Raw genomic sequence first — 22,989 nt, forward strand, 5'->3', positions numbered from 1 at the left:
TGCGGAGAACGGGATGAGTGTAGACCCTGACTTGGCTCCAGCTGCCCGCATAGACCAGCTCCCGGTAGGTGCAGAGCCCCGGAGTCGCTGGGCCGCGGCTTCATCAGGCCAGGGACCCATCGCTGCAGGCTCGCTCCTCTCGCGCGAACCGCGGCGGAGACTTGGGGCGCTGAGTCGCTGCCCGGCTGGGCCAGGGACCAGGGAACCGGGGGACCAGGGTCTGCACCGCCTCTGCAGGGGTGCAGGGGACCAGGGAACCAGGGTCTGCATCGGCATCCTGCTCCCGCCTCGGTCTGCAACCGGGACGCGAACCGCAAGATCAAACCCCGCGCAGGCCTGAGGGCGGGTCCCGGTGGGAACGGAGCGGCCAGGAGGCGCGGTGCAAGGGCGCCCCCCAGCGGCCCCGCCCGGGATGGTGCGGGCGCGGCGCCGACCGCAGGGAGGCCCAGGAGGGCAGGCGGGCGGCCCCACGCTCCTGGCTGGGGTCCGGCCCGAGGGAGGGGAGTGAAAGAGCAGCCGCCCTGGAGCGACTCGGCGCGTTCCGGCCAGGAGTCCAACAGGCCGGGCTGGGGGTGCTGCCCTGGCCGCGAGCAGGCGGAGCACCGCACCGGGGTAGGAGCCCCGCGCGCGTCGGGCGTGACTCGGGTTTCCTCGCGTCACCTGCAGCTGTGCCGTGCGCCTGGGCAGGGCCTCAGTCTTTCTGCGCCAGGGACGAGGCCTGGGGCTGGCGCGCCCACCCTTGCAGCCCGGAGCCCACCCAGCGAAGCGCCGCCGCCCCGCTCTTGGAGAGCGGCCTCCTCGCGCTGCCAGAAGTGATGGCGCTTTCTCTGGACTTAAATCCCGCCCCGCCCAGACCAAGAACGCTCGCGGAGGGGAGAGGCGGCAGGCTGTTTTCCGTATCTTGGCTTTACTTTTATTACGCAAACCATATATTCTTTGTAAATAATTTACAAGCAGAGGACGAGCACCTGGGATCCCCCACCCGCGCCTGCGGAGGCCCGCAGGGAACTTTCTGGGTGCTTTCTGGGCTTGCACTTGCGAAGGGCAGGGGGCGGCAGAGGGACGACGGTCCAACCCGCGAGGGTGGCCCAGGACGGGCCCCGGGCGCCGAGGGCGGGGGCTTCGCATCTGGCCGCTGGGCCCCGCGCACAGGCTGCTTTTGGACCGGGCGACCCGAATCGCGGGACCCCCTCTTCCGAGGCCCACTCCCCTCACTGTGAAGTGGCCGCAGAGGGTTCAAAAAGAGACCTCGACGGGGCCCACCCCTGCCCGCCCGGACTCAGACGCTCCCGAGTCGGATGTTCGAGGTTCGAGGAGCCGAAGGTCGCGGGCCCCACGGGGCCGGGACGAAAGCGAGCACCTGGCAGGGAGCCGCCATCACCGCCTCGGCGGCCCTGAGCTCGCGCGAGAAGCCGCGTGCCCATTGGCCAAGAGCGCGGCTGCGCGGGCCAATCATGAGCGGCGGCGGCCGAGCGGCCCAATGGGAGCGCGGCGGGCGGTGGCGGCTGGTGTACGCGTGCGCGTCAGGCCCGAGCGCGCCCCCGCTGGCCCGCGCCCCCATTGCGCTCCCCGCGGCTCCGGGGCTTGTCCGCGTCACGTTGGTCCCTGGCCGTCCGGCCTCTGCGGTCCGTGCGTGCGGCCCCGGTGCCGGTTCACGTGCAGGACCCGTGGGGCGGGGTCCGGCCGGCCCGCCGTGTGCCCCCCGACCTTGCCGGGACCCCGGCCCTCCGCGTCAGGCCCCGGCGGCACCGCGGGCTCGCCACACCCGCTCGCCGGCCCCGGAGGTCGCAGCGCTCGGCTTGGCGGCGGAACCGCCCTTGCTGAGGGGGAACGACGCGTTACTACCGAGGGGGGGCGGGATTGATGAGCCCGGCCCTCGGGCCCGGCGGGCGGCATCTGGCTGCGGCGCTCTGGAGGGGCGTCCCTTTATCCAAGACAAAGGAGCCCCGGCAGCCCCCCGAGGCGGGCGCGTTGTGGGGGGCTCCCCGCCGCTCTGACCGCGTCGCCCGCGGCCCCCGCCCCCGAGTCAGGCGAGTCTGCGCCCCCGCACCCGCACCCCTCCCCCCAGCCCGCCGCTGCTGACGAGCGGAGCTTCGGGAGGCTTTTCGTTAAGTCAGCCCTGCTGGGGGAGCGGCTAATGGAATCCAGGGCGGCCGCGCCCCCAGCACCCCCGGGAGACCGCTTAGCCCGGGCTTTAAAGGGCCGCGGGGGTCGCCACGAGGGACGGCGACGGGCTGAGCGGAGCGACGGACGCTGGCGAGCAGGTGCCACCGCTCGCGCCCGTGCCCCGAGGGAGGAGAAGGCGGAGGCCCCGCGTCCCGGCCTCTGCCCGGGAGCCCAGCTTACTCGGCTCCCCGCGGGAGCGCTCCGGGGAGGGACAGAGAGGGCGGAACCCGCAGCGTCATGGGGGGGCCGCCTTGGGAACACAGGTCCACACGCTGGGTCCTGCCCGGCTCCCGAGGGGCCCTGTTTCGCTATTTGTTGAAAGTAGAACAGTGACTGTAAATCCACTGTAAGATTCGCCTTGAATCCACAGGCCCCTTCCAGCCCCAGCCCAGAGCGGGCAGCAGGGGGGACAAAGGCCAAGTTCCCCAGCAAAAACCCAGAGCCCCTCAACAGAAAAAAGCAGGCAAGGTGGTGAACAGACATTTCGTGGATGTCCCCAAACATATGGAAGGATGCCAAAGCCCCCCAAACCCAAAGAAATGCAAACTGACCCCCGAGGTGGCGTTTCTCGTCTACCGAACACGGATGGCAATGGCTGGTGTTGGACGGGGTGTTGGGGAAAAGGCAGCTCGGTGCAGCCCCAGGGAGGAGGGCCGAGTGTCTTCCCCCCAGGGCCACCTAAAGCTTCAGGCCAAGGCACCTTCTCGGCTCTGCTGCTGAAACCTAGGTCCGGGCGGGGACAGGGACACAGCCGCACTCCCCCAGGGCCCCACGTGTGAAATATAGACGTGCCGGCGTCCCCCGTGGAGCCTGCCCTGTCCTGGACCGCCACCCCCTCTCCTTCCCTGTCACTCTCCCAGTGCTGTTGCATCAAACCCTGATGTCATGAGACACCAGCTGGGGGAGTGACCTGGCCAGTGGGTGCCAGGTCGGGCTGGGCAGCCCCACTCATGACCTCAGGGAGGGACCTGCTGTCGTAAGCCAGAGCCGCCCAGAAATACTTCTTAAGGAGCTGAAGCCGGTAGGTCCCATCCATCGGCCTCCCTGGCCCCCGCCCCCTGAATTGCTGCCTGACAACCTTCAAGTGGATGCGTTTCTTTAAACACGGGCAGGACTGATTTCCACAGGGGCCGCGGGGGCAGGGAGCTGACACCATCCCCTGACCTTGGCATGGCTGATGTAATGGGTCCCTGCACAGAAGACCCATGTCCTGAGCTCCTGATGCTTCCTGGTCTGGCCCTGGGCCACTCCCTGGGGCAGTGACCTCAGAGCTGGGGTTGCCCTCAGCAGACGGGTCACTCTCCGTATCCCTGGCTCAGCTTGCTCCCTGCGTCTGCTCTGCCAGGCCTCCTTGGGGGCAGGTCTTGGGGCGATGGTGGTGCTGAGCCCTCCGTGGCATGGTCAGGTTGTGGCAGAAGCTCCAGGGGACAAGTATCCAGACCCTGCTTGTTCCAGGGCAGCGAGCTCCGGGAGGGTCATGGAAAGGAATTTATTTGCAGCAAACATGAGTATTTGCAGCAAAAAGAAACCTGGAGAGTGTCCGAGGAGATTCTGTGTCTACGTTGGACAGGCTCAGGCCACCAGAGTCCAAGGGACCCCCAACGAGGCTTTTCAGGAGCTGCATCCTGCCTTCTAGGCGTGGCTCTCAGTCTGCTCCAAGACGTGAGCCACCTTCGTGACAAACCTGGCCAACAAAGGCACACACAGCACAAGTACAGAAACGGCATCTGTGCCTCCAGCCTCCAAGAAGGCCCTTGACGGCCCCCAGCTCTGCAGTCGCACCCAGGGGCCCTTCCCAGCCTTCCAGGGCAGGACAGCGGTGACGGCGCACAGCTCCCCAGATTGGGTCCTGAAGACACCACACTTCCGTCCTGTGTTCACCCACTGGGACGGCTTGCTCCAGGGTAAGCTGCACGGTGGGCAGCCCATGGAGAGGTCCACGGGGAGGGAGGGTGGAGGCCTCCTGCCCAGAGTGCGTGAGCCCGGACGTGGCTCCCCCGTCAGTCTCCAGAGACTGCAGCTCCTGGATTCGCAGCTCCCTGAAACTGAGCAGGGATAACACCGGTTTGTCGTGTGAAGCTGCTAAGTATGGGGGCCGTTTGTTACATGGCAGCAGGTAACCAACACACTGTCTCCGGGAGCAGGAGTAGATGCAGTCAAACGCCTGAGAATCACTCGTTAAAAAAACTGGGAAGAGGGGAAGCGGGAAGCTCCATGGTTACTCTGTTTTCCTTTTCTGGCAAAGGAAAGCAGCTGCAGCACTGGGTTGGGGCCAGAGCCCTGGAATGGAGCCTCCTCTCTGTGTCCGTGTCTGTGCCAGCCCCTTTGTCCTGGCCCTGCCCCCGCTGTGCCCTGTGTTCCTGGGGCCGGCATTGCCCGGGGTTCAGGGATCTGCCCCCACTGCAGGGACCCTCTGTAGACCCAGCACCATGCCTGGTATACAGAAGGTGCTTAATAAGTGTTTGCTGACTCAGGGCCTGGAGTGGCACCTCTCCTATCACTTGGCCAGGTAGCACCCTGGGCGTTTACACAGGTTAACTCAACTTGGCAATGAAGCTGGTGCTACCTGCTGTGTTAGGGTCTGATCCATATAGATGAGGAAGGAGGCACAGAGTGGGGGAGGGATTTGCCTGGGCAGGCGCAACCTATTAAGTGGGCAGATCCAGGATTCAAACCCAGGCAGCTGGCTCTTCCCCAGAGAAAAACCACCTGCCTGCTGCCACGGGCCACCTGGGCTGCCCCTGGCACCCCCATCCCCACCCTCACCTCCACCCGAACCTGCACAGGTAGCTTGAGGGACCCCGAGCCTGTCCTCAGCACTAGGGCACCAGCCAATCAGCAATCCTGCCTCCCCTCCATTGTCATTGGCTCAGATTACCCAGGTCTCAACCAATCAGAACACAGCTCTCTCTGATGGCAGAAATCAGCAAGCAGCCCCCGACTTTTGCACGAGCAAGTGTGGTGGAGAGATGTTCCCTCTGGAGAGGCTGCAGCAACTTCACCACCTTGAAAGAAACCAGTGCCAGCACCAAGGCAATTCCTAGGGAGGGCAGAGCTGAGAAAAGTGAAGAGAAACCCATCTGGAGCTCTGATCAAACTGTGCCTGAAGCCCATACTTAGTTATAGGAGGGTTGATGGGAGACCAGGCCCATTTTGGAAGGCACAAGGGCCAGATCTGGACTTCACTCCAGCAGCCCGGCCCAGGTTCAGCCAACCAGATGTGTTCTTCTGGCACTTTGACTCTCCAAGTAGTGAAATAAAAGACTCAGCAACCACAGAGAAATTCTTCAGATCAACAGCAGCTGTGCTGAGAGTTTGGGGCCCTCTGGCAGAAATCGCAATGCTGGGACGACCCTCCAGCCAGACACCCTGGGGGCCCCTTGGCCAGGTGCCTGCTTCCCTGCCTTCCCTGGTTCCTGCCCGTCTTCCGTGGCTCTAGTGGGCAGCCTGACCTTGGCTCCATGAATGCCTTTTCTTGCTTTGCTTCCCAGTGGTGAGTTTCTGCTGCTTACTACTAAGAATCTTGACTTATGACAGGGACTGAAATGGCTGTTGTGGGAAATAAATTAAAATGAGAGCAATGGGAAGCGATAAAACATCATGCAAATTGTGTGGGTTTGGATGTATTATGCCCCCCAAAATGCCATGTTCTTTGATGCAGTCTTGTGGGGGACAACATATTAGTATTGATTAGGTTGGAATCTTTGTATTAGGTGGTTTCCATGGAGCTGTGACCCACCCAACTGTGGGTAATACTTTTGATTAGATTATTTCCATGGAGGTGAGGCCCCACCCATTCAGCATTGGTCTTGATTAGTTCACTGGAGCCCTATAAAGGCTCACAAACAGAAGGACCTCAGAGCAGCTCACCTTAGAGAAACATTTTGGAGACAGCTGTTGAAGCAGACTTTTGCTGACACTTTGCTCCCGAGAAGCTAAGAGAGGACAAACACCCAAGGGCAACACTTTGAAGAACACACAGGAGCTGAGAGAGGAACTGGAACACAACCTGGGATCAGCAGACACCAGCCACGTGCCTTCCCAGCTGACAGGGGTTTTCCGGACACCATTGGCCATCCTCCAGTGAAGGTACTCGACTGCTGATGTGTTACCTTGGACAGTTTATGGCCTTAAGACTGTAACTGTGTAGCCAAATAAACCCCCTTTATAAAAGCCAATCCATTTCTGGTGTTTTGCATTCCTGCAGCATTAGCAAACCAGAACAGATTTTGGTACCAGAGAAGTGGGGTGCTGCTGAGTTTGCAAATACCAGACATGTTGAAACAGCTTTTTAAATGGATAAGGGGAAGATTCTGGAAGAATTGTGAGGAGCTTGATAGAAGAGGCCTAGACGGCTTTGAAGAGACTGTGGAGATATGGACTCTAAGGAAACTTCCGCTGAGGCCTTGAGCAGAAACGATGAATGTGTTGCGAACTGGAAGGAAGACGATCCTTGTTTTGAAGTGGCAGAGCCGTGGAGGTTGAGGTCTGGAGTCAGGAGGTCTCGGGCAGAGAGAGCAGAGCAGCCCTAGCACGTGGAAAGGGTGAGTCTGCCCCGGAGGTAGCGCGCGGGCTTTCCGCCTCGATGCTCAGGAAGAGTGCGGCCACCGCAGGCCCCAGAGAGGGTGGGGCACACTCCCCAGGGATTGGGGAGGGCCTGGCTGCCACCCCACTGTTCTGAAGGGGTTGAGCATGTGTCCCAGAGACGGAAGGGAATCCGGGAGCTGCCCCGATGTTTGAGGAGGGTGGGGCCGAGCAGGTGGTCTCCCCAGTGTGTGGGTATGTTGGAGCACTCACCCCAGCGTTTGGAGAGGAAAAGGCTGCCGCAGAGGCCCTTGGGAAGGGTTGGACTCCCGCTCTCTCAAGCCCCAAGGATGAAACCTCCATTCTATAAATGACTCTCAGACTTTAGAATCTAATGAAATTTGCCCTGCAGGTTTTAGGATGTTTTGGTCCTATTAACCCTGTTTTCCTTTCAGCTTCTCCTTATGGCAGTGGGAATGTTTATCCTATGACTGTCCCTCCTTTGTATATTGGAAGCAGATAACTTGTTCTGAGTTTCACAGGTCCACAGCCAGAGGGGAATTTTGCTTTAGGACAGACCACACCTGTATCTGATTTTGATGGGATCTTGTACTTAACTCTTGTTACTGAAATGATTTAAGTTTTTGTGATATTGTGATGGGATGAATGTATTTTGTATATGGAAAGATCATGTCATTTTGGGGTCCAGGGGTTGGAATGTACCGGTTTGGATGTATTGTGTCCCCCAAAATGCCATGTTTTTTAATGCAGTCTTGTGGGGGCAGATGTATTAATGTTGATTAGGTTGGAATCTTTTATTAGGTGGTTTCCATGGAGCTGTGACCCACCCAACTGTGGGTAATACCTTTGATTAGATTATTTCCATGGAGGTGAGGCCCCGCCCATTCAGCATTGGTCTTGATTAGTTCACTGGAGCCCTGTAAAGGCTCACAAACAGAAGGACCTCAGAGCAGCTCACCTTAGAGAAACATTTTGGAGACAGCCATTGAAAGCAGACTTTTGCTGACACTTTGCTCTGGAGAAGCTAAGAGAGGACAAATACTCAAGAGCAACATTTTGAAGAACACACAGGAGCTGAGAGAGGAGCTGGAACACAACCCAGGATCAGCAGACGCCAGTCACGTGCCTTCCCGGCTGACAGAGGTGTCCTAGACACCAATGGCCATCCTCCAGTGAAGGTACCTGATTGTTGATGTTTTTCCTTGGACACTTTATGGCCTTAAGACTGTAACTTTGTAACAAAATAAATCTTTTTAAAAGCCAATCCATTTCTGGTGTTTTGCAAAATGGCAGCATTAGCAAACCAGAACACAAATACACTTGTTTATCTACAGAAGCAAGCTCAAAGTGTGGCCACATCAGAATGGGGTATTAGCAAAGAGTGGATTCAGATGCAAGTAATGGAATAACCACTTAATAGGATATTAAACTGCTAGGGGCTTAATTTTCTTACAATAGCCAGAAATCCTGAGATGGACTGTTCCCAAGTCTCAGTTTGCCAGGGCTACCATGACACATACCACACCCTGAAGGGCTTAACAACAGGAATTTATCGGCTCACGGTTGCGGAAGTTGGAAGTGCAAAACCAGAGTCTCGATGGCCACACTTGCTTCCGGAGTCCGTGGCGTTCCGGGGCTGACTTGCCACAGTTCTTGGGGCCTCTTGGCTAGAATCTCTGCCTCCGTCACATGGAGATCTCTCGTTCCTCGGGCTTTTCCCGACATCTGGTTTCTACTGACTGCCTACACCTGGGTTTCTTCTCCTTACAAGGCCTCTGGCTTATGGTCAGGTCCACCTGATTCAGTTTGGCCTCATCTAAATAGGTCTTCGAAGAGGCTGTTCTCAAATGGGCCCACGCCTTAGCTGGTCATAATATCTTCTAAAGGTCCTGGTTACAAATGGGCTCACATTCACAGGACCACGGGCTGATATTTGAACACATCTTTTGTGGGGGGCGTGAGTCAATCCCCAACACTCCGTCGGGAACCCAGGTTCCTTGAGGCTTTACGCTCCAACACCTGCAGCAGGTAGGCTTTTATCCTTGTTGCTTGAAAGATGTCCGCGGGAACTCCAGACGTCACATCCACTTCCACGGTCAAGGTGGGAAGACAGGAGGAGGGGAAAGTCGCATGTGCCCTTGTAGAGGGAAAGATAAACCTTTGCAGAAGCCCCTGCCGTAGCTCCCCCTCCCTTAGGTCACACTGGCCAGGACAGGCCACAGACCAGCCTCAGCTGCAAAGAATGCTGGGACAACAGAGAACCAAGCTGTCGGGGCTGGATTTAGCCAAGCACACTCTTCCCCGGGTATTGGCAGCCCCAGTGCAAGTGGAGTTCCACAGAAGAGACGTGGAGTTCAGACTGGGATAGACATGCCTTCCACGGTGGAAAGGCCCTGGCTCATCCAAGCAAGAGAGCAATTTTTTAACAGGATATTGGGAGGCTCACAGACCATCCAGGCGTGGGAAATCAGGCGTTAAGTTTGGAGGCAGATGCACCTGACGCGTGACCTTGGCCAGGTGGGAAAGTGAGCATCTGGCCTTTTCCAATTTCCTAGTAGGAGGTGGTTGCTGCCTTATAAGCTGGGGATTGATGTCACATCAAAAGGAGGTGTCTTTGCCTGCTGGGAGCATAAACTGGCACTTTTTGGAAAGTAATCTGGCAGCATGCATGAATGGCCTAAAAATGGTTACGACATCTGCCACAGGCATTTCATATTAGGTAATTGGCGGGAGTGGTGGAGAAGTTCTAACACCTAACTGCAAATTGTCCAGCAAGGAGCTTCGGTGACTCTTGATCCCACCACCCTGCAAAGAATAGTCAGTCACCTGGGGGAAGTTCTAAGGTTATCACGGCAAGCGGAAAGAGCAATGTGTAGTTGTCTTGGCAAAGTCTTACAGTGTACTATTTAGTGAAAGCAAGAAGCCAGGCTGAGTCATTTGCACTTAGTTGGCAGAAACCCACAAGCTGCAATTAGGAGAAAAGGTTTGGAAGCTTCCCCACCTTTAAACTGAAACTCCTCATGGAAATTAGGAAAAGTCTTAAAATGCAAATATCCCTGGAAAAAGCTGAAAGTTGGCTCCCTGAGTGGTATGAAGAATTGGGCATTCCCACACATGTTCATAAAGATGCATAAGTAAGAATGCTCATGTCTGAGTTCTGTGTAATAGTAAGAAACTAAGAGCCGTCTAATGGTTGTCAGTTAAAGGGTAGTTAAATGATGGTAAATTCCCATAGCAGAATACTTTGTCTATCTAAATGTATTGACGCATTGACATGAAAAGGGTGGCACTGATATTTTGATAAGAGAAAAATCAGATTATGGAAGAACATATCCTTTATGTGTAAAAATATGTTTATATGTACATTACAAAGTACAGAAAGGACTTCTGCTTCTGGTTCTCAGGGAGCCACTGATACGGGACATGCCCCTCGGTCATAAACATGAACATAAAAAACTGGAAAGAGAAAACATGAAGCAATTGTTTTTAAACACTGGACTTTAGATGTTTTTTTTTTTTTTTTTTTTTTTTTTTGATATACCACTGTGCCAGTTTGGATGTATTATGTTTCCCAAAATGCCATGTTCTTTGATGTAATCTTGTGGGGGCAGATGTATTAGTGTTAATTAGGTTGGAATCTTTGGATTCGTTTGTTTCCATGGAGATGTGACCCACCCAACTGTGGGTAATACCTTTGATTAGATTATTTCCATGGACGCATGGCCCCACCCATTCAGCATGGGTCTTAATTAATTTATCAGTGGAGCCCTTTAAGTGCTCAGAAGAAGGAGTGGCTGCAGCTTAGAGAGACATTTTGGAGATGGCCTTTGAAAGCAGACTTTTGCTGACATTTTGCTCCAGAGAAGCTAAGAGCAGAAAAAACACCCCAAGAGCAACATTTTGAAGAATGCACAGGAGCTGAGAGAGGAGCTGGAACACATCTGGGATCAGCAGATACCAGCCACGTGCCTTCCCAGGTAACAGAGGTTTTCCAGACATCATTGGCCTTCCTTCAGTGAGGGTATATTCATGTTGATGCCTTAAATTGGACATTTTTATGGCCTTCAAACTGTAGATTTGTAACAAAAAAAAAAAAAAAACCCTTTATAAAAGACAAAAATAAATAAATAAATAAACACTGGACAATAGGCAGCCCAGGACTACGATGGCTGAGTGAAGAAAAACCTGTGAGGTGAGTCCTACAGTTGGCTCCCTGCCTGGGGGCACTTTCTGAATTGTGGCACAGAGCACAAAGCTTTTGTGAGTTGAAGAGGCAGAGATTGTCATTGGAGGAGCCAAAGCAGGAGGCATTTGCAAGACAGAGTGTCTCAGTGGAGGGAGCTTTGCAGAGAACAAGCTCCAGAAATATGCATAGAGTTTCCCTTGAGGCTTTGGCTGGATTTTAAACCATGCACATGTACAAGAAAACCCCACAGGACTCGACAAAAACTACTGCTCTAAGCTGAACAATTCCCAGAGCTCACACGGGCTAGGAGGCATTTGGTTTCCCAGTAGACCTCACCAAGTACTCAGAGCATTCGGTGGAGCTCAGTAGCAGTGCTAAACCATCCCCGAGTTAAAGGATAATCCAGATCCAATTTAACACAGCTTAGAAACAACCTGGAAATCATCAAGCTGTTCCACAAGTAAATTGACTTCCTGTCAAAGCAAACTTCAAACTCTTTAAAGAAAGACAATAAAATCCAGAGACTTAACAAGGTAACATTTATAATGTTACGTTCGATCGAAATAAATTACTGAATATGTGAAGAAGCAGGAAAATGGACCCATACCAGGAGAAAATCTGTGAATAGAAACAGACCAAGATACGCAAAAGATGACGGAATTAACAGACAAAGATTTTAACCAGCTATTGTAAATATGTTCATGAATTTAAAGCAAAATATCAACATGATGAAGGGGGAAAAGGATAATATAAAAGAAGCCAAATGGAATTTCTAAAGCTGAAAATGTAATTCTGTATCTAAATTTGGAAATTAACTAGATGTGCTTAACAGCATATTACACAAGCAAAACAAAAGATCAGTGAAGTTTAAAACACAGCAAAGAAACTATCCAAACAGAATCACGGGGAAAAGAGGCCATTAAAAATGAATAGAACCTCAGTAACCTGTGTGTGCTGGTTTGGATGTATTATGTCCCCCAAAATACCATTCTTTGATGCAGTCTTGTGTGGGCAGGAAATGTATTGGTGTTGATTGGGTTGGAGACTTTTGATTGGATGTTTCCATGGAGATGTGATCACTCAGCTGTGGGCAGGATCTTTCATTGGATAGTTTCCGTGGAGGTGTGGCCCTGCCCGTTCTGAATGGGCCTTAATTAGTTCACTGGAGCCCTATGTAAGCTCAGACAGAAGGAGTGAGCTTGCTACAGCCAAGAGGGACACTTTGAAGAATGCACAGAAGCTGAGACAGGAGCTGCAGAGGAGAGACAGTTTGAAGATGGCCGTTGAAAACAGACTCTTGCTCTGGAGAAGCTAAGAGAGGACAAATATCCCAAGAGCAACTGGGAGCGACATTTTGAGGAGGAGCTGCCACCTAGAGAGGAACGTCCTGGGAGAAAGCCATTGTGAAACCAGAACTTGGAGCAGACGCCAGCTACCTGCCTTCCCAGCTAACAGAGGTTTTCCAGATGCCATTGGCCATTCTCCAGTGAAGGTACCTGATTACTGATGTGTTACCTTGGACACTTTGTGGCCTTAAGACTGTAACTTTGTAACCAAATAAACCCCCTTTATAAAAGCCAATCCATTTCTGGTATTTTGCATTCTGGCAGCATTAGCAAAAGAACACTGTGGGAAATAGCAACCAGTCTAACATAGATGTAACTGGAATCCTAGAAAGATATAAGGGGAAAACAGAAAAGATATTTGAAGAAATAATGGCTGGAATTATCTTTGTATTTCTTGATGACTATAAAATCCACAGACTCAAGAAGCTCAACAAATCCCAAGCAGGACAAAGATAAAGAAAACCATGTTAGGACACATCAGAATACCAATTTTGAAAACCAGTGATGGAGAAAGTTTAAAAGCAGCCAGAGGAAAAAAGACATGGTTTACTTAGGAAACAAAGATGAGAATGACTTCTGATGTGTTGTAGGAAACAATGCGAACCATTCTACATTGGAATGACATATTTAAATTAGATTGCTAAAAGAAAAAACTCAACCCATGTTGGGGATTGAATCGTGTCCCCCACAAAAGAAAAAAATAAGTGAGCAGCTGTGGGACCTGTGGCATACCATCTAGTGAAACAGATAGGCATCGTTGGAGCCCCAGAAGGATGAGAGAGAGAAAGGGGCAGAAAAAGCCTTTGAAGAAATAATGGCCCTAATTCCCAAATCTGATAAAAGACGTGAATACACACATTCAGAAAGCTCAACAAACTCCAGACAGGGTAGACTCTAAGAGATCTGCAAAGACATTATATTGATCTGTCAAAATCCAAAGCAAAGAGATTTTCAAAGCAGCAAGAGAGAAGCAACTTGTCACACACAAGGACTCCCCAATAAGATTAATAGCATTTTTCTCATCTGAGACAAAAACAAGATGAAGGGGGAGAAAAGGAGATATATAGGAGTAGAGAATTTATATACTACTAAAACCAGGTTGGTACTAGTCATACTAGGCTTTTATTAATTCAAGCTGTTCATTATAATTACAAATGTTACCACTAAGAAAATAATTAAAAAAAGAAATAGAGAAAAGGAAAGAAGGAGATCAAAATGGTACCCTACAAAAAACAACTAAATACAAAAGAAAAAGGCAGTAGTGCAGTAACTGCAATAGGTTTTCAGAGTTTACACCAAAAGCAGGAGCAACAAAAGAAAAAAATAGATAAAATTGATGTCATCAAAATTAAAAATGTCCACGCATCAAAAGACATTATCCAGAAAGTAAAAGATACCCTACAAATTGGGAGAAAATATTTGGAAACCACATATCTGTAAGAGTTTTATAAACAGATTGATTTTCTTAAATTGAGCTCAAATGGGTATTTTTTAGCTGATACGTGTTAGGAATTGTGATGATATGAAGTGTGAAGCAGGGCAGTGTGTGCTCATTTCTCCAAATCAGCAGTTTTTCAACACTTAAAAATCTTACCACTGACACGAGCACTTCTGGGGGGTGAGTTGCAGGCCCAGGGCAGAGGTTGCTGAGGCTTTGGAAGGGCAGGGTGGGCAGCAGGCGAGCGGAGCAGTGTGTGGGGTGGGGGTGGGTGGAGCCCGAGAGCAAGGCCCCCCAACCTCCGGGCCCCGGGACCCCAGCGGCCCCGTCCCCGGGGGCAAGGCCTGAGCAGGTGCCACCCGTTGGTGTCATCACCTTCCACCGGGTATAATGTTTTCTGGCTCTTTTACTTTTCTGCACTAACTGATCAAAAATTATCCCATTGTGCCGGTTTGAATGTATTGTGCCCCCCAAATGCCATTATCTTTGTGGTCTTGTGGGGCAGACGTTTTGGTGCTGGTTAGATTTGCTTGGAATGTGCCCCACCCAGCTGTGGGTGATGATTTTGATGAGATGTTCCCATGGAGGCGTGGCCCCGCCCATTCGGGGTGGGCCCTGATCAGTGGAGCCATATAAATGAGCTGGCTCAGAGAGAAGGAACGGCGTGCAGCTATGAGTGATGTTTTGAAGAGGATCAAGCTTGCTAGAGAGGAACGTCCTGGGAGAAAGCCGTTTTGAGGCCGGAGCTTTGGAGCAAATGCCAGCTGCCTTCCTAGCTAGCAGTGGTTTTCCGGATGCCTTTGGCCATCCTCCGGTGAAGGTACCCGATTGCTGAGGTGTTACCTTGGACGCTTTGTGGCCTTAAGACTGTAACTGTGTAGCGAAATAAACCCCCGTTTTATAAAAGCCAATCCATCTCTGGTGTTTTGCATTCTGCAGCATTAGCAAACTAGAACACCCACTATATTTTATATTTCTAGCTTAGAAAAGTCAAGCAGCAGTCGTTCATGTACCCTAAAGAGGAGCAAAGATTTCATGGATAATCGAACTGCACGGATAACTTGAAAACAATCTTCTTGTGTTTTATCTGAGTGTGACTTACTGGAAGAAACGGTGGTAATTATACAAGCCACCGCATGTCGGTCACGGGCTCCCGCCTCTTGCTGAGGGGTGACCCGTGGTGTGGTGCACCCCAGGGGCTCGGCCATCCCCCGTGGAAGGACATCTGGGTTTGAGGTTGGGGTTCGGGGCTATTGTGAATGAAGCAGCCGTGAACACTCGTGTGCGGGTTTGTGGGCGTGGGTGGGTGCTGGGCACCTCAGGGCCCTGTGAGGAATCGTCACACCCGTTCCCAGGGGCCCCCACCGAGCCTTTGGGGTCTCAGGCGCAGGAACCCTGGGGCAGCCAAGGGGCGGGAGGAGGCAGGTGGGGGGCCAGGCGTGGCGAGACACGGGTGTTCTAAGAGGATACCGGCTGTTGTCAGATTTTATTCTTTGAGGGTGTGGAGCGGGCATCACCGTTTTGTTGTTTCAAGTAGACTTGCGTTGTGTTGAGGAAGCAACATCAAGGATGAACCAGAGTGTTTAATGTAACCCCCCGCCCCGTGACTTGGGGGTCTCTGACTCTTTTTTGCTTAGTGAAAAAGGTGACAGGATTTTTTAAAAGAAAAGGAGCTATTTTTCTTTCCTAAATAAGAAACACCCACAAAATTGTAAATTGCCTGAGGACTCGGTATATTCTGTCTTGTTTTGGAAGGATGACTCCATCCTGAGTGGGCTGAGACCTTGTTTTAAGTCGACTGGATCTAAAACACACTGTGCATTTATGTTAAACGGAGGGGTGTGTTGAGTGGTATTTAACTCTTGTTAATTTTCGCCTCTGGCTGCTCCGAGCAGTGGTTTTGTTCGCTGGTGTTTGAAGTGGTGAACCCCTCACCTGCGAGGGAAGCTGGGGTGCGCCCCACCGCGGCGAGGCCGGTCCTGGGGTCTCACCCACTCTCCTGGCCACCCTTTGCTGTCCGGCAGGGGCCGTGCGCTGACCTCTGTTTGCTTTGCAGGTGCACGTTCAGGTTTCCCAGCACGAACATCAAGATCACGTTCACCGCGCTGTCCAGCGAGAGGCGGGAGGGCCAGGAGGCGCCCGAGGCCCCGGTGCAGCCCCAGATCTCGCCCCTGACCATCCACATTCCAGACACCATGGCCCACCTCATCAGCCCCCTGCCGTCCCCCACGGGGACCATCAGGTGCGTCGTAGGCCTGCCCTGGGGGTGCTCCGCGCCCCGTTGAGGGCCTGCGGCTCTGCGCTGGGATCCTGGGTTATAGACACAGTTCCCAGGTGTAAGGGGGTCAGAAGGTTTGTGATAAGGGTCTGTAGTCGGAGATGGGTTTTAGTTTGACTTTTGAATTTTCTTAGTTGGCTGAAATTTCATGCTTCGTAAGCTGGACTACATTCCGAGAAATTTGTGTTCCTCATGAGACCCCTAAAGGGACCGGGCACAAGCTGGAGCAAGAACTGCGGCCCCGGCCCCCCCGGCCACCCTCTGCACGGGGAGCAGGGCCTGGTGGTGCCACAGCGGCTGGTCCTCTGCAGGTGAACGCGGCCTCCCGCTCCCCCTGGGGCCGGCAAGCCGCTCCTCTCTTTCCCCTCGGGCTGGGGGGCAGCCGGTCAGGGCCAGTGTTTATCAAGCTGGTGTCACAAGTGGGCAGAGCTCTGGGAGGGCGAGGCCTGGGGTGCGCCCCTGAGAAACCGACACCAGGGCCAAATGACAGCCCACGGCGGCCGCAGGAGTGCAGCCAGGCCGGGACAGGGAGGGGTCCTTACCGAGCCCGGTGCTCGGACACCCCAGCCGGGCCCCTCACCCTCTTCATCCAACGCTTTCCTCGCCACCCCGCAGCCCACAGACACACACGCAGACAGACACGCAGACACACTGCTGCCATCGCTGGTCAGGTGGGGTGTGAGGGCCTAAGTGGGGTGGTCTGCAGGAGAGCACACCTGCTCCTTCGTCCCCAAATCCCTCGTCCAGCCAAGTCTGGCTGCTCGTCTTCTCCCCGAGTCTGCACTTCTGCAGCCTGGACTTGGACAGAGGCAGCTGTCCCTAGAGCCTGAGCCTCGGAGTTCAGCCTCTGCCCTCGTCACAGTCGGGGCCGCTCAGTGGGGAGCCGCGCCCCGAGGGGCTGCTCCAGGCAGGGGCTTGAGCAGTTTCTCAGAGTTAACTACTGTTGAGTTTCTGGGTATTTTCCGAAATTTTCTGTATGTTTGCAACGTTTGTCTTTTTCCCAAGTTCAAATGAGATCTATATATCCTGTTCTGTGACTTACTAAGGTTTTGGTTTTCTACCCGTCTTACCTTGCTACCACTCCATTTCAATAACTCATTCTTTTTCTTTTTGTTGACGTATAATACTGCACGGCAGAGGGAGCAGGAGTTAAATACGCAGCTTGTTGACGTGTCACAGTGCACTTGCCCGTGTCATTGGCACCAGGAATCAGGACGTTACCAGTACGAGCCTGACCTTGTGACTATTCTTTTTAAAAACAAACGTGCGTGTTTAAAACCTGGTGCGCTGTGTGCGGCTGTACCCCGTCCTCCTGTCGCTCCCCAGTATCCGTGCCTCGCAGAGCGTCACAGGCTGTGGCAAGGGTCCGAGTCCCGCGGGGCAGAATGGGTGGCACCCCGTGAGCTCTCCGGGCCCTCGGCCTGGCCGCCCTCCCTTCCCTGTCCTGCCTGGGGTGGCCGGGGCCCAGGCCTCCCGTCTCAGCCGCTCCTTGGCTCCTTTGCATGGAGGGCGTGAGCCTGGCTCTGTCAGGGTCGTTTTGAGTCCCGGGAAGCTCCAGAACCAGCCCAAGGCTCGCATTCCTCGCTGGGGAAACGGGTGCTCCCTGCTCCCGTGAGAGGGTGCTTTATAGTCACAAGAGATGACACAGATACCCGGCTCCACAACTCTCCTTGAATTTCACACATACCTGTGAGCCCATTTTCCCACAGGAAATCCTGATAACTCTCTTAGTTTTCTGTGTTAATATTTTGCTTTCTCTGAAATCAGAGCCAGTTATTGAAGCAGAATATGATGTATGTTCCTTAGTGGAATAACAGAAAACTTGTCTTCCACAGTGCTGCAAATTCCTGCCCATCCAGCCCCCGTGGAGCAGGGTCTTCGGGGTACAAAGTGGGCCGTGTGATCCCATCTGACCTCAGTTTAATGGCCGACAACTCACAGCCGGAAAATGAAAAGGAGACTTCAGGAGGAGACAGCCCGAAGGTGAGTGTCCTGGAGCCCGCTCGCCGCCAGTCACGCCTGTGTCAGTGAAACAGACGCCTGCGGGCACGAGCATCCTCTAGTGCAGCTGGTGGGTGAGCCCCAGCCTCCGGGCGGGGTTCAGAGATGCTTTCACTTGCTCACACGTCTGAGGGTCTCCCCCGCGAGGGCTGAGGGGACACGGGGGCCGGGGTGGAGCGCACAGCCGCGCTGTATGAAACCGCTCCTGATGCAGCCACGCTGTCCCGAACGCCGAAGGCCACACTCGTGTGCACGCACACACACATCCCCCACACACACACGTTATTGGGGTACGGTGTCACCTTTACGGACAGTAAGTTTTTATAAAAAAAAGAAGCTATGACCCTAATTGCATTTTCTTTTTGTTGTTGTTGTTGTTTTTTTTAATCTTCATTTTATTGAGATATATTCACATACCACGCAGTCATACAAAACAAATCATACATTCGATTGTTCACAGTACCATTACATAGTTGTACATTCATCACCTAAATCAATCCCTGACACCTTCATTAGCACACACACAAAAATAACAAGAATAATAATTAAAGTGAAAAAGAGCAATTGAAGTAAAAAAGAACACTGGGTACCTTTGTCTGTTTGTTTCCTTCCCCTATTTTTCTACTCATCCATCCATAAACTAGACAAAGGGGACTGTGGTCCTTATGGCTTTCCCAATCCCATAGTCACCCCTCATAAGCTACATTTTTATACAATTGTCTTCGAGATTCATGGGTTCTGGGTTGTAGTTTGATAGTTTCAGGTATCCACCACCAGCTACCCCAATTCTTTAGAACCTAAAAAGGGTTGTCTAAAGTGTGCGTAAGAGTGCCCACCAGAGTGACCTCTCGGCTCCTTTTGGAATCTCTCTGCCACTGAAGCTTATTTCGTTTCCTTTCACATCCCCCTTTTGGTCAAGAAGATGTTCTCCATCCCACGATGCCAGGTCTACATTCCTCCCCGGGAGTCATATTCCACGTTGCCAGGGAGATTCACTCCCCTGGGTGTCTGATCCCACGTAGGGGGGAGGGCAGTGATTTCACCTTTCAAGTTGGCTTAGCTAGAGAGAGAGGGCCACATCTGAGCAACAAAGAGGCATTCGGGAGGAGGCTCTTAGGCACAATTATAGGGAGGCCTAGCCTCTCCTTTGCAGCAACCATCTTCCCAAGGGTAAAACCTATGGTAGAGGGCTCAACCCATCAAACCACCAGTCCCCTATGTCTGTGGTCATGTTAGCTTTTGTTCCTTGACCCTGTAATTCCCCTTCCAGGACTTGGTCTTAAAGAAATGGACAGAAATCTCTAACATTTATATAAAACGGAAACTCGAAGACAACCTACATGCCCCATAAGAAAAAAACGATTGAGAAACGGTGTCCCAGTAAAGGCATTTCATGCAAAATCTTGACGTGGAAATGCTCTGCATAGAACACGAGATGAAAAAGGAACAAAATGCTCATGTTCTTCCAATTACGTATCTGTGAGATGAGTCGCAGCCACGCAGGTGACGCACGGCCGCGAGGGGCCCCCGGACGCTGAGCCGGGGCGCCAGGCAGGGTGCCCTCCTCCACTGCGCCCGGTTCCATCTCCTCAGGGTTAGAAGCAGGAGAAACCACGGTGCGGCCACTGTGAAGCGTCAGGAGTGGCGGCTGCCCCTGGAGAGCTGGAGGTTGTGGGTTGAAAGGGCTTCCAGAAGCTCCGGGGGTGCTCTGGGTTCTGTTTCCTGACCTGGCATTGGTTATCCTGAGGGTCAGTCTACGGAACTCTTGTTCAGCTGATAGGCATGTATTACGTGTTTTTCCGCCTTATATTTTTCAATAAAAATGGATCTAGAAAAGCGTAGGAAAAGATCGCCAGGAGTCGCCAAGCAGCATACCTGCAGCGGTGCAGGCTCCGGGCTCCGGCCTGGTGCCATGAACAGATCCTGGCCCTCGAGCTGGGCCTCTGCCTGGCTCTTCTGTCCTGAGAGGAGCTGGGGGGCGGTGCAGGGCAGGGCCTGGCCTCGTTGCCCGGGCAAGGTGAGCTCTCCCGGGCCAGCCCCTGCGCCTGCCTGTTCCTTCACTGCCTGTGGATTTGTCCCATGCAGTGTGGCCATTGTTCATTTTTGAACTTCATATCAATGTCGTATCAACTTGAATGTGTTCTTTTTTCTTTTAAATGGAATTTTATGGAGACATATTCCCATCACATACAGTCCTTCAAAGTGTACAATCACTTGTTCACGGTACCATCGTATGGTTGTGCAGTCATCACCACAATCACTTAACGTTTTCATTACTCCGAAAAATAAAATAAAAGTTAAAATAAAAAAGAATATCCAAAACATTCCATTCCCCTTCTCCCCCCATTGTTCATTTACTTTTTTTTAATCATCATTTTATTGAGGTATGTATATTCACATACCACGCAGTCATACAAAACAAATTGTACTTTCGATTGTTTACAGTACCATTACATAGTTGTACATTCATCACCTAAATCAATCCCTGACACCTTCATTAGCACACACACAAGAATAACAAGAATAATAATTAGAGTGAAAAAGAGCAATTGAAGTAAAAAAGAACACTGGGTACCTTTGTCTGTTTGTTTCCTTCCCCTATTTTTCTACTCATCCATCCATAAACTAGACAAAGTGGAGTGTGGTCCTTATGGCTTTCCCAATTCCCTTGTCACCCCTCATAAGCTACATTTTTATACAACCGTCTTCGAGATTCATGGGTTCTGGGTTGTAGTTTGATAGTTTCAGGTATCCACCAGCTACCCCAATTCTTTAGAACCTAAAAAGGGTTGTCTAAAGTGTGCGTAAGAGTGCCCACCAGAGTGACCTCTCGGCTCCTTTTGGAATCTCTCTGCCACTGAAGCTTATTTCATTTCCTTTCACATCCCCCTTTTGGTCAAGAAGATGTTCTCCATCCCACGATGCCAGGTCTACATTCCTCCCCGGGAGACATATTCCACGTTGCCAGGGAGATTCACTCCCCTGGGTGTCTGATCCCACGTAGAGGGGAGGGCAGTGATTTCACCTTTCAAGTTGGCTTAGCCAGAGAGACAGGGCCACATCTGAGCAACAAAGAGGCATTCGGGAGGAGGCTCTTAGGCACAACCATAGGGAGGCCTAGCCTCTCCTTTGCAGCAACCGTCTTCCCAAGGGTAAAACCTGTGGTAGAGGGCTGAACCCATCAAACCACCAGTCCCCTATGTCTGTGGTCATGTTAGCAACCATCGAGGTGGGGTAGGCGAATACCCCTGCATTCTCCACAGGCTCCTCAAGGGGGCACTACATCTTTTTTTCCTTGTTTTTCTTTCTTTTTTTTTTTTTAACTTTCCCTTCTCTTTTAAATCAACTGTATGAAAAAATAGTTAAAAAGAAAACAAACATACAATAAAAGAACATTTCAAAGAGACCATAACAAGGGATTAAGAAAAAGACAACTAACCTAAGATAACTGCTTAACTTCCAACATGTTCCTACTTTACCCCAAGAAAGTTACCTAATATACCAACATTTCTGTGAACTTGTTCCTACTATATCCATCAGAAATTGACAGACAAAAGTCATTCCTGGGCATCCCCAGAACGTTAAATAGCTTATCTGTTCTTCTTGGATTATTGTTCCCCCTTCCTTAATTGCTCTCTATTGCTAGTTCCCCTACATTCTACATTATAAACCATTTGTTTTACATTTTTCAAAGTTCACATTAGTGGTATCATATAATATTTCTCTTTTTGTGCCTGGCTTATTTCGCTCAGCATTATGTCTTCAAGGTTCATCCATGTTGTCATATGTTTCACGAGATCGTTCCTTCTTACTGCTGCGTAGTATTCCATCGTGTGTATATACCACATTTTATTTATCCACTCATCTGTTGAAGGACATTTGGGTTGTTTCAATCTCTTGGCAATTGTGAAAATGCTGCTATGAACATTGGCGTGCAGATATCTGTTCGTGTCACTGCTTTCCGATCTTCCGGGTATATACCGAGAAGTGCAATCGCTGGATCAAATGGTAACTCTATATCTAGTATTCTAAGGAACTGCCAGACTGACTTCCAGAGTGGCTGAACCATTATACAGTCCCACCAACAATGAATAAGAGTTCTAATTTCTCCACATCCCCTCCAGCATTTGTAGTTTCCTGTTGGTTTAATGGCAGCCATTCTAATCGGTGTGAGATGGTATCTCATTGTGGTCTTAATTTGCATCTCTCTAATAGCTAGTGAAGCTGAACATTTTTTCATGTATTTCTTGGCCATTTGAATTTCCTCTTCAGAGAACTGTCTTTTCATATCTTTTGCCCATTTTATAATTGGGCTGTCTGTACTATCGTCATTGTGCTGTAGGATTTCTTTATATATGCAAGATATCAGTCTTTTGTCAGATACATGGTTTCCAAAAATTTTTTCCCATTGAGTTGGCTGCCTCTTTACCTTTTTGAGAAATTCCTTTGAGGTGCAGAAACTTCTAAGCTTGAGGAGTTCCCATTTATCTATTTTTCTTTTGTTGCTTGTGCTTTGGGTGTAAAGTCTAGGAAGTGGCTGCCTAATACAAGGTCTTGAAGATGTTTTCCTACATTATCTTCTAGGAGCTTTATGGTACTTTCTTTTATATTGAGATCTTTCGTCCATTTTGAGTTAATTTTTGTGTAGGGGGTGAGGTAGGGGTCCTCTCTCATTCTTTTGGATATGGATATCCAACTCTCCCAGCCCCATTTGTTGAAAAGACCATTATGACTCAGTTCAGTGACTTTGGGGGCCTCATCAAAGATCAGTTGGCCATAGATCTGAGGGTCTATCTCTGAATTTCCAATTCGATTCCATTGATCTATATGTCTATCTTTGTGCCAGTACCATGCTGTTTTGGCAACTGTGGCTTTATAATAAGTTTCAAAGTCAGGGAGTGTAAGTCCTCCCACTTCGTTTTTCTTTTTTAGAGTGTCTTTAGCAATTCAAGGCATCTTCCCTTTCCAAATAAATTTGATAACTAGCTTTTCCAAGTCTGCAAAGTAGGTTGTTGGAATTTTGATTGGG

General features: G+C 51.3%; 1 protein-coding gene across 1 annotated transcript; it reads left to right on the forward strand.

Annotated features, from left to right (window-relative positions):
• Positions 1-995: 995 nt before the first annotated feature.
• Positions 996-5,859, forward strand: LOC119513918 (cuticle collagen 2C-like). Its single transcript, XM_037809378.1, has 2 exons — positions 996-4,070; positions 5,040-5,859. Exon 1 carries the CDS (start codon positions 1,299-1,301, stop codon positions 1,995-1,997), a length of 699 nt encoding a protein of 232 aa, XP_037665306.1. The 5' UTR covers positions 996-1,298; the 3' UTR covers positions 1,998-4,070; positions 5,040-5,859.
• Positions 5,860-22,989: the final 17,130 nt, after the last annotated feature.

This window comes from Choloepus didactylus, chromosome 18 (assembly GCF_015220235.1).
Source record: "Choloepus didactylus isolate mChoDid1 chromosome 18, mChoDid1.pri, whole genome shotgun sequence".
NCBI lineage: Eukaryota > Metazoa > Chordata > Mammalia > Pilosa > Megalonychidae > Choloepus > Choloepus didactylus.